General features: G+C 38.4%; 1 protein-coding gene across 5 annotated transcripts in view; it reads right to left on the reverse strand.

The window, feature by feature from the left end:
- SLIT2 (slit guidance ligand 2) overlaps positions 1-14,245 on the reverse strand; it is a 270,822-nt gene that overhangs the window by 112,906 nt on the left and 143,671 nt on the right. For all 5 annotated transcript variants that reach the window (XM_075709781.1, XM_075709779.1, XM_075709780.1 and 2 more), the window contains exon 5: positions 2,619-2,690. In XM_075709781.1, coding sequence (XP_075565896.1) covers positions 2,619-2,690 — 72 coding nt within the window. The remainder of the gene's footprint in view (positions 1-2,618; positions 2,691-14,245) is intronic.

Here is a 14,245-nt window from a genome sequence, read left to right on the forward strand (position 1 = left end):
GGAAAGACTGTGGATGTTTTCTACCTAGACTTTAGTAAAGCCTTTGACACCGTCTCCCACAGCATTCTCCTAGGGAAGCTGGCAGCTCATGGCCTAGGCAGGTGTACTTTTGATGGCTAAAAAACTGCCTGGATGGCTGAGCCCAGAGAGTTGTGGTGAATGGAGTTAAATCCAGTTGGTGACTGGTCACAAATGGTGTTCCCCAGGCTCAGTTTTGGGGCCAGTCTTAATATCTTTAGCTTTTAGATGAGGGGATTGAGTGTGCCCTGAGTAAGTTTGCAGATGACACCAAATTGGCTGGGAGTGTTGATCTGCTTGAGGGTAGGAAGACTCTACAGAGGGATCTGGACAGGCTGGATCGATGGGCCAAGGCCAACTATATGAGGTTCAACAAGGCCAAGTGCTGGGTACTGCACTTGGGTCACAACAACCCCATGCGACGCTACAGGCTTGGGGAAGAGTGGCTGGAAAGCTGCCCAGCAGAAAAGGACCTGGGGGTGTTGGCTGACAGCCAGCTGAACATGAGCCAGCAGTGTGCCCAGGTGGCCAAGAAGGCCAACAGCATCCTGGCTTATATCAGGAATAGCGTGGCCAGCAGGAGCAGGGAAGTGATATTCCCCTTGTACTCAGCACTGGTGAGGCTGCACCTGGAATACTGTGTCCAGTTTTGGGCCCCTCAGCACAAGAAGGACATTGAGGTGCTGAAGCGTGTCCAGAGAAGGGCAATGGAGCTGGTGAAGAGTCTGGAGCACAGGCGTTATGAGGAGCGGCTGAGGGAACTGGGGTTGTTTAGCCTGGAGAAGAGGAGGCTGAGGGGAGACCTTATTGCTCTCTACAACTACCTGAAAGGAGGTTGTAGTGAGGTGGGTGTTGGTCTCTTCTCCCAAGTAAGAAGTGATAGGACAAGAGGAAATGGGCTTAAGCTGCGCCAGGGGAGATTTAGATTGGATATTAGGAAAAAATTTCTTCACGGAAAGGGTAGTCAAGCATTGGAACAGGCTGCCCAGAGAGGTGGTGGAGTCACCATCCCTGGAGGTGTTCAAAAAATGTGTAGATGTGGCACTTTGGGATATGGTTTAGTAGGCATGTGTTGGTGTTGGGTTGACGTTTGGACTGGTGATCTTAGAGGTCCTGTCCAACCTTAATGATTCCTAGTTTTACTTTCATTAAAAATAATCCAGCCACCCGGCCAGGAAACATGCAATTAATTATTACTCTACCCTTAACTGGTTTATTGGTGGACTTGGTAGTGTTAGGTTAATGGTTGGACTGGATGATCTTAAGGTCTTTTCCAGCCTAAACGATTCTATGATTCTATGATTCCATGAACATAATAGTTTTTTCCATTGAGATGTGGTAAGACTGTGTTGCAGGGAAGAACCATATCACGAACATGGTTAAATAAAAAAAAAAAAAAAAAATTCTAAATATTATATCAACTAGGCCAAACTCTTGGGCATTCTGTTAAATCTGTGAAAAAACACCCTCCTAACTGATTTGTGTACAGTGCTGCAGGCAGCAGAATGAAGCGGAGTCCATCACAGGAAGACAAAAGCGCAAAGGGGTTCCTGTCCAGCCCCCTTCTACTGGCGATATGATATGATGTCGTTTCCTTTATAATCACAGAACACTCCATTTTCAAAGTTACACAACTAGAAAGTTCATCTTTCTTTAACAGTGGCAACTTCAATTAAGAAAAACTATTTCAATAGAAATTACATAAAAACCTCATATAATGGCTTAATACTTCCCTATTTTTATTGATGCCACATAAGATAGCAATTATATTTTTTCACAGCTGTATCACATTGAGAGCTCCCTAGTCTTTCTGGAACCCACTACTGTATGCCCCCTGTCTTTGTTGGTCGTTTTTAAGTGATGAGTCCTCAGCTTACAGCAGGCGTTATAGCTTTTGAGTGCATGACCCTGCATTTCCTACTATGTAAGTTCATCACAATCTTCAGGTCGTTCAGCTCTTTCAGTCCACTAAACTGATCTACCACTCTAAACAGGAAGTCGAAAAGTCACTGCTTTCCTTTGTCTTGAAACTCACATACTTCCACATTTAGAAGCCATAAGAATTCAAAACTTGCCCATGAACTTCAGGGTCACTATCTCCAGGAGACTGAGTATCTGTCTTTTAGAAAGGACTTATTTTACCACAGAAGAAAACTGTAAGAAAAGTAGTCACAAAAGTACAAAAATATATGCTAGCAAAACTAGATAATAGCATGATTTTTCTTTCTTTCTTTTATACAAGCTAACAAAAGGCAAACTCTTAGACCCAAGGCAAAACTAATTTTTCCACATGAAACAATGAGATGTTTAAAATAGCCTGACATTCAAATATTAAACTCAGGCTACCATAAGAAAATAGTTATAATGCCTTGTTGTATTCGACTCCATTTCAATGTTTTAGATTTCATATAAGCAATTTTAAGATGCTTAAGATACGTTAAAGTATTTTGCCAGAACAAACGGTACGTGGTTTTTTTTTGCAGAGATTCCTTAAGCAGCTATAGAAGTGCTTAGGAAAAAGAGATCTCGTACACCAGAAGGACACTGTATTGACAAAGCATTACTATCAGAATATATGTAAGAAGGAGGAAAATACTTACAGATTTTTTATGTCTACTGCTCCTCGGAATGCCTTCCTTGGTATCGCTTGAATCTGATTTTCACTAAGATCACTAAGGAAAAAAAAAAATCAAATTACACTTAAAACCTGCCACATATATTTCTTTCTGTGTATAACAATGTTTCCAATGAAGCTTATTTTATTACCTTAACTGATTTGCAACTGAAGAAAAAGAAGCAGCAATAATACTCAGTTTATCTGTGTTGCACTAAGTAGCTCCTTTACAAAACAACAATATATAGGCCAAACAAAAAGCAGAAGCATTACATAATTTAACAATGAAGGCCAAACTGATTTAGTTTTTAACTGATTGATTTTACTTTTCAATGCATTCCAAACACATGACATCAAACGTTTGATAGTATGTTCAACTTTATGCAAGGAAGACTGAAAACAAGCAAAAAGAACAAGTAGCTAGCTGTTGAGAAACAACACCACCCAAGCTGTATAACATCTGAGATTAATATATTTCTGAATTTTGTTTCAGATTGGCAAGCACCATATATTTTAAAAGAAGGAATTAAAAAACATCCTGCAGCAGATATCTAATGCTCCTCCCCCAAATCCCTGCATGACCAGCTGTACCACGCTATCTGAAACTAGTATCTTTTCCAGAGGAGAAATACTCATAAATAATTTTTTGCTACCAATATAAATAACTAACCCTTTTTTCTGAAATTTAGAAATACTTTTGGCCTTCACAGTTCCATACTGGAAATAAAACCTAGAGAACTGAAGTAAAGACAGGAGCAGAGGAGATGGGGTGGGGCGGAGAAACCAAAACCAAACTAGAATCCAGAGCTTTTCATGTATAAACAAGTAATTCAGTGCAACAGGAGACAATCAGGAGACTGAAGTCCTTAGTGCTCTGTCTACAATGTATGTAGTTTGAAGGTTTCACTTCAGACTATGGTTTGGCACCCTGGACAAAACATACCTACCATGCACATGGTTCACAAATGTCTGAAGGCTTTCAAAGGGACCTACCTACCTTGTAGCCTTAAGAACACAAGAAATTATATGAAGATGCTTGGTTGAGCATCTGAATGAAATTTAGAAACAAATCAGATGCATAAAAGCTGTGTCTACACTAGGAGTTTCAGTCAGTCTGCAGAGCAGAACCAAATTTCATTTTGCTAAAACCAAATCAGTACCTTCACTCCAGAAGCACATTAAATGCACTCCAAGCCCTAACAGGAGAAGTAAAATTGCACAACGTCTTGCTTTTTAGAGACATCTTTTCAATTACCTTTTCAGAGCTTTTAGGAGAAACATTGCAAAATGGTGCATAGAAATACGAGATCTAGCTCAGATGAAGTGAATAAACAAAAATCATTTAGTTGATTAGATATACACAGTCATGCTTTTGACATATTCTTTCCCTAAAAAATAATCTAGCATGAGCTCATGTTTCCAGTTATTAGTAATCACTCTTGGAGATCTCTTTCAGATTTATGAACTTAAAAAAAAAAAAAAAAAATTATTTGAGGACTTTATAAAACCCCATACTGACTGAGTCTAACAAAATTTGTATCAATATAATCCTTTTGAAAATAATTCTACATACATTGACAGCAACTTTGTTTTATCCAATTCACTGTCAATTTATGGAAAATCACATTCTATTTACTAAATCTTTCATAGTTCGTGCATCTAACTGCACTGCAATATCTTGCAAGTTATATTTAAAAGTAGACCCAATTTTACTATTATTAACTGTGTGTGAAAAAAGAGAATCTGTGAGCTGTGATTTAATTTTCAAGCCACCTAAGTAATCTTGAAATGGGATGTGACTGCACTGCTCTGACAATAAATTCAATGGCAATGAATGAAAAAGCGTCCTTCAGCATTTGTTACGGCAACATGATTTAATAGTCTACTTCCTTTAAAAAAATTCCATTATAAGTATAAACAGCAAATATCTATATTTACACTTCTGTTTAATTGACTAATACATTTTACCTATATAAAAATTGTGCATAAAGTGGTTAAGTTAGCAGTAGTGATTTGTATCATGATCAATGATTAGTTTATAATACAGATATATGTACATATTTATGTAAACCACTGCCATATGCATAAATATATACTGCAGGAGGTAATGGGTAACGGTGCATTACGCTTTTTATGACAGTTAATAGAGTATCATCATTCACCATTTGATATAACTTAAAAAAGTGGAAGATTAACAGTATTGAGAGAATATGTAGATTATTTTTAAAAATCTAATAAAAAATATCAGTGGTCAAAATCTTTCTTTCCTTGACTAAATGCAAATCTTAGCATGAATGCAAGGACTTACAAGTAACAGCTATGGAGCCACGTTCCTCAATAAACAGTACACTGAGACTGTATGTGTGCACATGTATGTCTGCGTGTATGCACATGTGAAATAGAGCAGACTAACAGCATACTAGATTTACTGCTGGGTGCACAGAGTTAACACCAATTCCACGTAGCACAGGCTCACGGAGACTAAAGTACGCTGTTCCCTGCTAATTTCAGCACATTTGAAATATGAACTACTTGACTGCAAAGGCTCCCCACCTTCCTGTGCAAGGCACTGTTTAAAGCATCCCTCTAAACGTGGAGAGGTAAGTCAGGTGGGCAAATGTCATTTTCCAAGAGAAATTTTTTTGCAATGCATCTGCTGGTTTGCAAAACTTTCTTGGAACTGTTTATATAACAAAAGTGTAAGTTACTCATTCATTCCTTCATTGCAAAATTCTACCTCTCTTATAAAAACAATGATTTTCAACACACAATTTATGCCTACTTGTAGCAGAAAAGTTTTTAGTAATTATTTATTGATTGTTTCAACTTTTCATCTGCTCAGTCTAAAAAGGTTTCTTTATAAAACCCTTGAGGGGCTTAAACAACCATTCAAGTTTTTCTTCTTGCATAAATTACACCCACATTTCACACTGCAGACCTAGGACTCAGTAAGAAGTTGCTATGTGGTCTTTTTTGATGTTTTAACTCATTCCACCACAACTGTTATATTACTGACAAAAAAGAAAGTCAAAAGCAGCACATGGTGCACTGTGACTTTCTGGGGAAACGGGGAAAAAATCTATTTTGCAGATAAAACCAGACAATTTTGCAGGCCATCATGTTACATTGATTTGACTTTGCAGTTTATATTTTGCACTGAAGAAAGGAGCAAACCTCCTTTTCAGACTGATGGACATTGTTTTCCTGCACTAATAACTGTGTGAACGTCACCTCCCATTTCAAAAAGAGGCAGCATTTGGATACCGAGTGTAATTTATGATGGTACTTGGTACCCCTGACATGAAAGAGGCCTTAAGCATTTCAGTAAAATTTAAGCCACTAAAGAACAGAACATCCTACTTTTACAGGAAAAAATCTGTATTTTTGAAAGAAAAGGCATGAACCTGTCTTCACATTTGAAACCAGCAATCTGACTGAGATACTTTCATCGGAACAAATTATTCTCCATTATTATTGCAGCCCAAGACCTTACATCAAAATCCAGCATACCTCTGTAACGGCACAATTGATTGAAAAATGTTTTGTATACAGCTAGAGTGAAAAAGCCAAGGCTATCCTACAGATTTTTTTTTTTTAAATACAGCACAATGGTCTAGTAAGATGTTTTGATGAATTCATCGTTATGCAGATTCTAGTTGTTTTACTGGCTTCTTTCAACTAAATTGTTCTTGACTTCATTATATCATTCCTAGCGATATATACTCCAAATTATTAAGTCTGAAGTGGAGTACCTTAGACATTGACCCTTCAAGAAAATTCCTTAGTGCAACTTTGTGGGCTTCATTCATTGCATTCACTAACCAGCAGAGCATCTTCAACCACCCAGCCTCCAACGCACCTCCCCACTCATAAACTACCAAACCACTGCTCGGGGCCAGAACTGCCATATCTAACTTCAGTCTCTTTTAGTTTGAGATGTCTTCAAGCCAAAAGGTGACTTAGTAATATTGGGGTTAAATAGATTTTCACAGAAAAAGCCATCTGGGCAAGTTAGGCTGGCAGCAGCTGAAAGTGGCTCTTCAGAGAAGGCGCAGATGAGCACCCGTGTTGCTCTAGATGCGACTGCACCATCCTGTTTCTAGTGGTTTGTTTCAGGTACGTTTAAGCTGAGTAGATGTCAATTCTTCTTCTGAGTTGTCGTATTCGGGCTGCAACCCCATGTTCTCAAAAGCAAAACAAGAAAACCAAATCCATATACCAAACCAAGCTGAAGATACAGAGGAGAATGCACAAAGATTTCTGAGTTTTTGCCCAACTATAGTGATTCTTTGGAAAACTTGCATACTTTTTTTTCCCCCACAGAAGATGAAGTGTGTGTTTCCAAGTCAGAGACTAAATAAGTTGCACCTAATTTTTTTTTTTCTTTTTAAATTAACATTATCTATCCAAGTATTCAAACTCAGCAATAAAACCAGAAATACTATAGCCTCTCTAAGATCTGTGATCAAGTAAGTCCTGGAATTATTGTGCTTACATAAAATATAATTTCTTTTCAAACAAACTGGGTCAAGGCAATTTACATGCAATGTATACTGATAATCACATACACCTCAGCTTTTAAACCAATTTCCAAAGATTAAAGGTTTAATTCTGGTATTTTCAATAACACTACAGTAGAACTTGTCTAATTTGAAATTATGCCTGAGAGAATGTAGATTTCTGTATTTCACAATATTAACAAAAAATAAAAAATATTAACAAAAAAAAAAAAAAAAAAAACCCAAACCTCTCCCCCCTTGCCCCCCCAAATCGGCATCATTTTATGTTTTGTTTTGTTTTGTTTTTTTTTTTCCCCCTGGGATACATTAGTAATCATAACGCATTACGCTTTGTGGAAATAGAAGACCTTGCCAAAACCTTGCTACTACTGAATCCTTCCTAAGAACAGGATGGAAATGGTACATTTCTATTTATCATATTTACTGGCTAGTAGATAGAAGTATATCAGTAGAAGTATATACCCCAACCTAGAATCCTGCTAACATCTGAAATACATACCAATAGAATATAATAACCTATTCCCACAGAAAACTTAAAAAACTTATATATGCTGTTGCTTTTTTATCTGAGGATAAAGCCCTCAGATAACCTGATGTTAATGAGCCTGATAGAGTGCTTCAGCTCTTAAAAAATGCAGACAGTACTGCATTGCAGCTATTTTATTACTCACCATGTATGGTTCCCAGTTGAATATTCCATTTACCCTTAAAAGGAGTGCTAAATTTTTAATTATATAAATTGAAACACTACATATAATATCTATATCATATGCTGTTAAGGCTGTATCACAGTTTTCTTGTGTGGCTAAAATCATTGTTTGTTCTGAAACAATAAATCTTCTGAAGATGGCAAACCTGCTTGTAAATTTAATTACTTGTAATTTTATTTTCCTCTATGGTTTAACCTCCCTCTGTGTCTGACCAGCGATATCATAAATCTATACTGTCATTCTCTACTTTGTAAAATACTGAGTACTGAGAATGAGTAATGCATCTTGACTTTTAAAGGAAAAGGCAGAAATACTGAGTCAAACTAAATATTGAATACTTATCACTCTGTTTACGCCAGTTCATAAAAACAGTTCAGAAAGTGGCTATTCCATGATCAGCATCCTTAATAATTACTTAAATATATCTGACACAAATAAAGTAAGCCTTGCCTAGTACTTCTTTCTTACTGGAAAACAACAGTTTTAACATTAGCTAACTATATTCTGTATGAAATCCCCCATGCCCGTACAGGGTAGCAAACAATCATAGATAATGAGACCACAGGGCATTCAAAGAAATAAACTGCATAAGAAGTTCTTTGAATTATTTGACTGGAAATCAAATATATGAATTTGGATGTGGGGATTTTCACTTGGAATACAATGGTGGTGAAAAAAAAAAAAATTTAGAATAGGATAGGATAGTCCAGTTGGAAGGGACCTACAATGATCATCTAGTCCAACCAGAAGATTTTTGTGGAACAAGTAACATCTTTTTTTAATGACTTTGATAAGTATCCATTAGATATTCATCCCAAAATAATAAAACTAACTAAAAAATTCATTTATGAATATCAAGCGGTCCTCTTCTTTTCAGCTGTTTTCATTACGATTTGCTTTTTCCTCAGTACTATTCAGTATTCCTACAACACACCTGTACCTGAGCACACCTTAAAAAGTACAGAAATTTAGGTGGCAGGGAGAAGACAGACACTACTTGTTCACTGAGGAGCTCTTTTCAGAGTGAGTCTGTGAAACCTGCTCCAGCACAGGCTACTCGCTGGATTCTGGACTTCATTAAGATGTCTGTGCATGGCCCGGGACACTTCTCCAGCCACAGTCACCTTAATAAGGGCATGCCATCTAAAATCTTGAACCTATTCCAGAGCAAGACTGAGGTTTGCAAGAGCTACTATGTATTCCCCTGTGTGGTGGGTTGACCCTGGCTGGATGCCAGGTGCCCACCAAAGCTGCTCTATCACTCCCCTTCTCAACTGGACAGGGGAGAGAAAATAAAACTAAAAGCTCGTGGGTCACGATAAGGACAGGGAGACCACTCAGCAATTACCGTCACGGGCAAAACAGACTTGACTTGGGGAAAATCAGTTTAATTTATGGCCAATCAAAACTGAGTAGGGTAACGAGAAATAAAATCAAATCTTAAAACACCTTCCCCCCAACCCCTCCCTTCTTCCCGGGCTCAACTTCACTCCCAATCTCTCTACCTCCTCCCCCCCAAGTGGTGCAGGGGGACAGGGAACAGGGGTTGCAGTCAGTTCATCACATGTCATCTCTGCCGTTCCTTCTTCCTCAGGGGGAGGACTCCTCACACTCTTCCCCAGTGTGGGGTCCCTCCCACAGGAGACAGTCCTCCATGAGCTTCTCCAACGTGGGTCCTTCCCATGGACTACAGTTCTTCATGAACTGCTCCAGTGTGGGTCCCTTCCACAGGGTGCAGTCCTTCAGGAGAAGCCTGCTCCAGCGTGGGTCCCCCATGGGGTCACAAGTCCTGCCAGCAAACCTGCTCCAGCGTGGGCTCCTCTCTCTTCATGGGTCCACAGGTCCTGCCAGGAGCCTGCTCCAGCACGGGCTTCCCATGGGGTCACAGCCTCCTTCAGGCACATCCACCTGCTGCAGTGTGGGGTCCTCCACGGGCTGCAGGTGGGTATCTGCTCCACTATGGACCTCCATGGGCTGCAGGTGGATATCTGCTCCACTATGGACCTCCATGGGTGCAGGGGCACAGCTGCCTCACCATGGACTCCACCACAGGCTGCAGGGGAATATCTGCTCTGGCGCCTGGAGCACCTCCTCCCCCTCCTTCTTCACTGACCCTGGTGTCTGCAGAGTTGTTCCTCACATATTCTCACTCCTCACTCCAGCTGCAGTTTGTGTCCCATTGTTTTTTTTTCTCCCCCTTCTTAAATATGTTATCCCAGAGGCACTACCACTGTTGCTGATGGGTTCGGCCTTGGCCAGCAGCAGGTCCATCTTGGAGCCGGCTGGAATTGGCTCTGTCGGACACAGGGGAGGTTTTTGGCAGCTTCTCACAGAAGCCACTCCTGTAGCCACCTGCCCCGCTACCAAAGCCTTGGTATGCAAACCCAACAGACCCTGTTTTTGATGTTACAGAAAATGAAGTACTCCGCCTCACTGGGAGGCAGTGAAGACAGCAAGCAGTAAAACCTGAGCTCCGGGAAGGCGAGAACATGCTGTGCTGTGACAGTGTAAGACAAGTGAGCCACAGCCCCAAGTTTCAACTGTGTCTTTGTATGTCTCCAGAGAAGGATGGAAAGAGATTATTTCATATTATCATTAACACCGGCAGCTGCCTCTATTTGCAAAAGCTGCTGTAGCAGTGTGCTTTCCAATGCAAAGAGTATAGAATGAAATGGCAAAGTAGCTTTTTGTGTTTTGCTGGATCTCTGATTTGGATTTTACTCCTAAAATGCCAGAGAGTTTTCCACTTCCTAAATTTGAGAAAGAAATATATATTTCTACTCCATGTTAGGTGGTTTGCGTTATCATGAAAAACTTTTGATCAGATTTTTTTCTGCTGCTCATGAACCTTCATTTATCATCACACAACCATACTCTTAAATTGCAAAGTTCCAATATGACTAGGAATTTAATCTAAGACCTTTTTTGAATGCTACAGAGGCACGCTTTGGCAAGCACCAGTTTTATTGTATTAGGATAAGGTATGTAAGCATGAAAATTATTCTCAGAACTATGTAACAAGAATCAAACCAACGTACAAAGTCTTCAAGAATACAGATGCTACTGAACTATTACATTATGATATAAATGCAGGGAGAGTATCCTGGAGAGATAGTTCCTCTAAAATTAATAGCTCAGGTGAACTGAACCTATTGAAGTATATTTGGAATTTCCTTGTGGTAGAAATGTATCACATTGTAGCATGAGCTTACTAAACAAACATGAATGTTTTAATCTATAACACAACAGGTTTTTATCCCATGTTCAGCAAGTATATGAATCTATACAAACAAGTAAGTACCTTTCCCATCAGTCAAGTGAGGCTTATCCAGTTAATTGTTACAATACTGACATATGTTTGGCTTTATAGAGTTACCATATACACATTACTGTACTGCATCACTTATTTATGAAGATATACCAAAATGGCTTCTCATGTTCTTTTAGCAAGGCATAGCTTTTTGGCTGGTCTACAGATCAATTAAGACAGACAGAATAAGGAAATGTTTAAAAAAATATATGCTTAACAGCTCAGTCTAAACTCTCGTTCTGAAAAAAAAAAAAAACAAACCCCAAATGCACCAATTCTGCTGTACCATTGTTCTTTGAAATGAAATGAAATAAACAATTTAGCCTCCTATTAATATCAATGATTTTTTTTATTGTTTTTATTCAGTAAAGCATCCAATGTAGCTATTCCTCTTCATAATGAGGATACAAAAGGAGTCCAACACTACTAGCAGTGGCCGATACGTCTCTAGGCACATATTTATCTCCTTGTGAAGATCAAAAATCTGAATTATAAATTCTAGCATTAGTTCTGTAAATCATTATTGTTGGTCATATCATAATTTCAACCTGCGTCCCATAAAGGGAATAAAATTTCACATCTGAGAAAGGTATTATTAACCTCCTTTTACAGATGGAGAAACCAAGGTAGTATACATCATTGTAGCATATATTAGTACCATGCTGGGGAGCACAAGGCAGATGAGAAAAATTTAGATCACAGAATTGCAGGTTCTCTCTGCATCACTAATTTCCATTTGCTCTGTTGACTCCCTAGACATTCAGATGCTGTACATAGTAGACACATAATCTATTCCCGTGCCAAAGCAGGATCACTCCCTATGCCACGGTGTGCTACATTGCCCAAGTGAGTATTTCATATTTCACAACATAGGGAAATCACCACTGCAATATGGACAGAATGATGAGAGTCACAGCAATTTCTATGGTAAGGAATGCATCTTCCACTTTTCTAAGAATATTCAGACTAAATTTCCCTGCTCACTTTCATCTCTCAGTTTTTAATGATACCACTTTTATTTGTATCACCGAAATTTCTTTCATTCTTAATGCTTCAGATTTTTAAACATTATCAATTTATAAATCTATAACTGAATGGAAGTGTACTTCTTATTATAGCTATTGGTATATTATTATTTGTATTATTTAAGCAGCAAATATCTTTACCCATTTTACCTATTTATTTATCAAAGCAGAGGTGCAGATCATTTATGCATACAGTATAGAATATATATACACAACAAAAGAGAAAAACTAACAAACTAAAGAATAGGAGTACTGGCAGCCTGATAATCTCAGAGTTTATCACTACCTTCAACCTTAACATTTAGGATAAGTAATGAAAAATTTAGATTATGACAATTAGTGCTAAACTTTTTTTGTTTGAGAAGCAGCCTGAATCTCCATACCTATCCAATATCATATGATACTGACTTCTTTATAATTTTGAGTATTAGTAATTGGTAACTTCTGCAGAATGAAAATAGCACAGAGTGCAAATACCAGGCCTGTCTTACTTCTTAATAGGATCACATTTTGGGTTTGGAACAAGCCAAAACCTCCAATCTCAGTCTTGGCATGAAAGTTAATCTATGGGCCACAAAATCAATTCTATTCTACAATGTCTCCAAAAGTGCACTTAAATCAATTTGTATACTCTGGTACCATTTGAAAATAATTGCTTAAGGAGCTTCACCATTTATTCTTTATTGCGCTAGAGTGTCCTAGTGTGGCAAATGCTGATTGTAAAATAAAATAGGAGTATTAGGACCACACATGTATTTTACTGGAGTCTTAGAAATTATTTTTGAAAAGGAAAGCAGTCTTCGTTAGTCTGTTCCACTAAATTAATATGTAATTCTCCTTTGCTTAGGACTATCAAAAAAAAAATAGAAATAATTACATGTTGTAGCTCCTAAAGAGGAAAGGACCACCCACAATTTCAAAGAGAGAGAATTGCAATACTACTTCAAATTTGGCTTCAATGTAATCCTTTTGATAGAAAGAGACCCTTGAAAGGAAAACCTGAAGCTCTTAAGAACACCCCCACCCCCCCAAAGAAAACCGTGCCGATTCTTTATCCCCCCTAGAGTCTCAAATTGGTCAAGCTGAAGAAAGATACTGAGCGACATTTACTGACTGCTGCTGGTCACGCATCTTTAATGGCAGTACTGTTCCCTTAACAGTGCCTGAGACAGCAGCACAGCTGTGAAGGGCGAGGGCACCGCTGAGCTACAACCCCACTTGGAGTTTGCAGAGTGGGAGACGACTTTAAGCCATACAGGTGTTTCAAAAATCATAATTTAGTCCAGCCAATAACTTGTAAAGCATATATGGGTATTGTTCATGCATTATTCCCTCCTTTTTATTTAACCAGGTTGCAACTGAAGACAAAATAGAAAATAACTTTAACCTTTATGTGTTAGAATTTCATACGAGTCCACAAAGACCATTTCTTTCTAAGGAAAGAGTGAACATTCTGCTATTTTAATTCCACCAGTCTCTGATAGGTGATTTCGTAATTAATTTTTAATCAACTACCACACTTGATAGACTTGAAAATGCACTACATGTTAAGGACTTAAAAAGGATAAAGCAAGATGCTGCCAGGTAACTTTTCCTTCTGGTACGTTACACACTCAGCATATGCATGGCTGAAACATCCATTTGGCTTGGTTTGGGGATCCGCTCACATTAAGAATAGATGAGATGGCATACTTAACTTTCCAAAAGACCTCTTCAACAGTATCTGAAAAATCTATCACTACTTTTCTCTGCAACAAAACTTCTTTTTTAGCAGGAGTTTACAGCTGTCAACATGTCTTTAATATTTAATATTGTTTCACCTGCTTTGGAATTGAAGCCATAAGCACTTTTAGAAACTGATTGAAAGGTTGTCTGGTATGTTGTCTAGTTTCACTACACAGTCTATAACCCCGTATATTCTCTTCTGAAATATCACTCAGCGAACCATGGCATTTCGCTCTTTGTTCAAAATGGAGCAGAGCGCGTTCCTGATCCAGCCTCATTACGGCATAGCTGCTATTCCAATACAGGTAAGTAATAATTACATC

Source organism: Pelecanus crispus, chromosome 4, assembly GCF_030463565.1.
Source record: "Pelecanus crispus isolate bPelCri1 chromosome 4, bPelCri1.pri, whole genome shotgun sequence".
Lineage (NCBI taxonomy): Eukaryota > Metazoa > Chordata > Aves > Pelecaniformes > Pelecanidae > Pelecanus > Pelecanus crispus.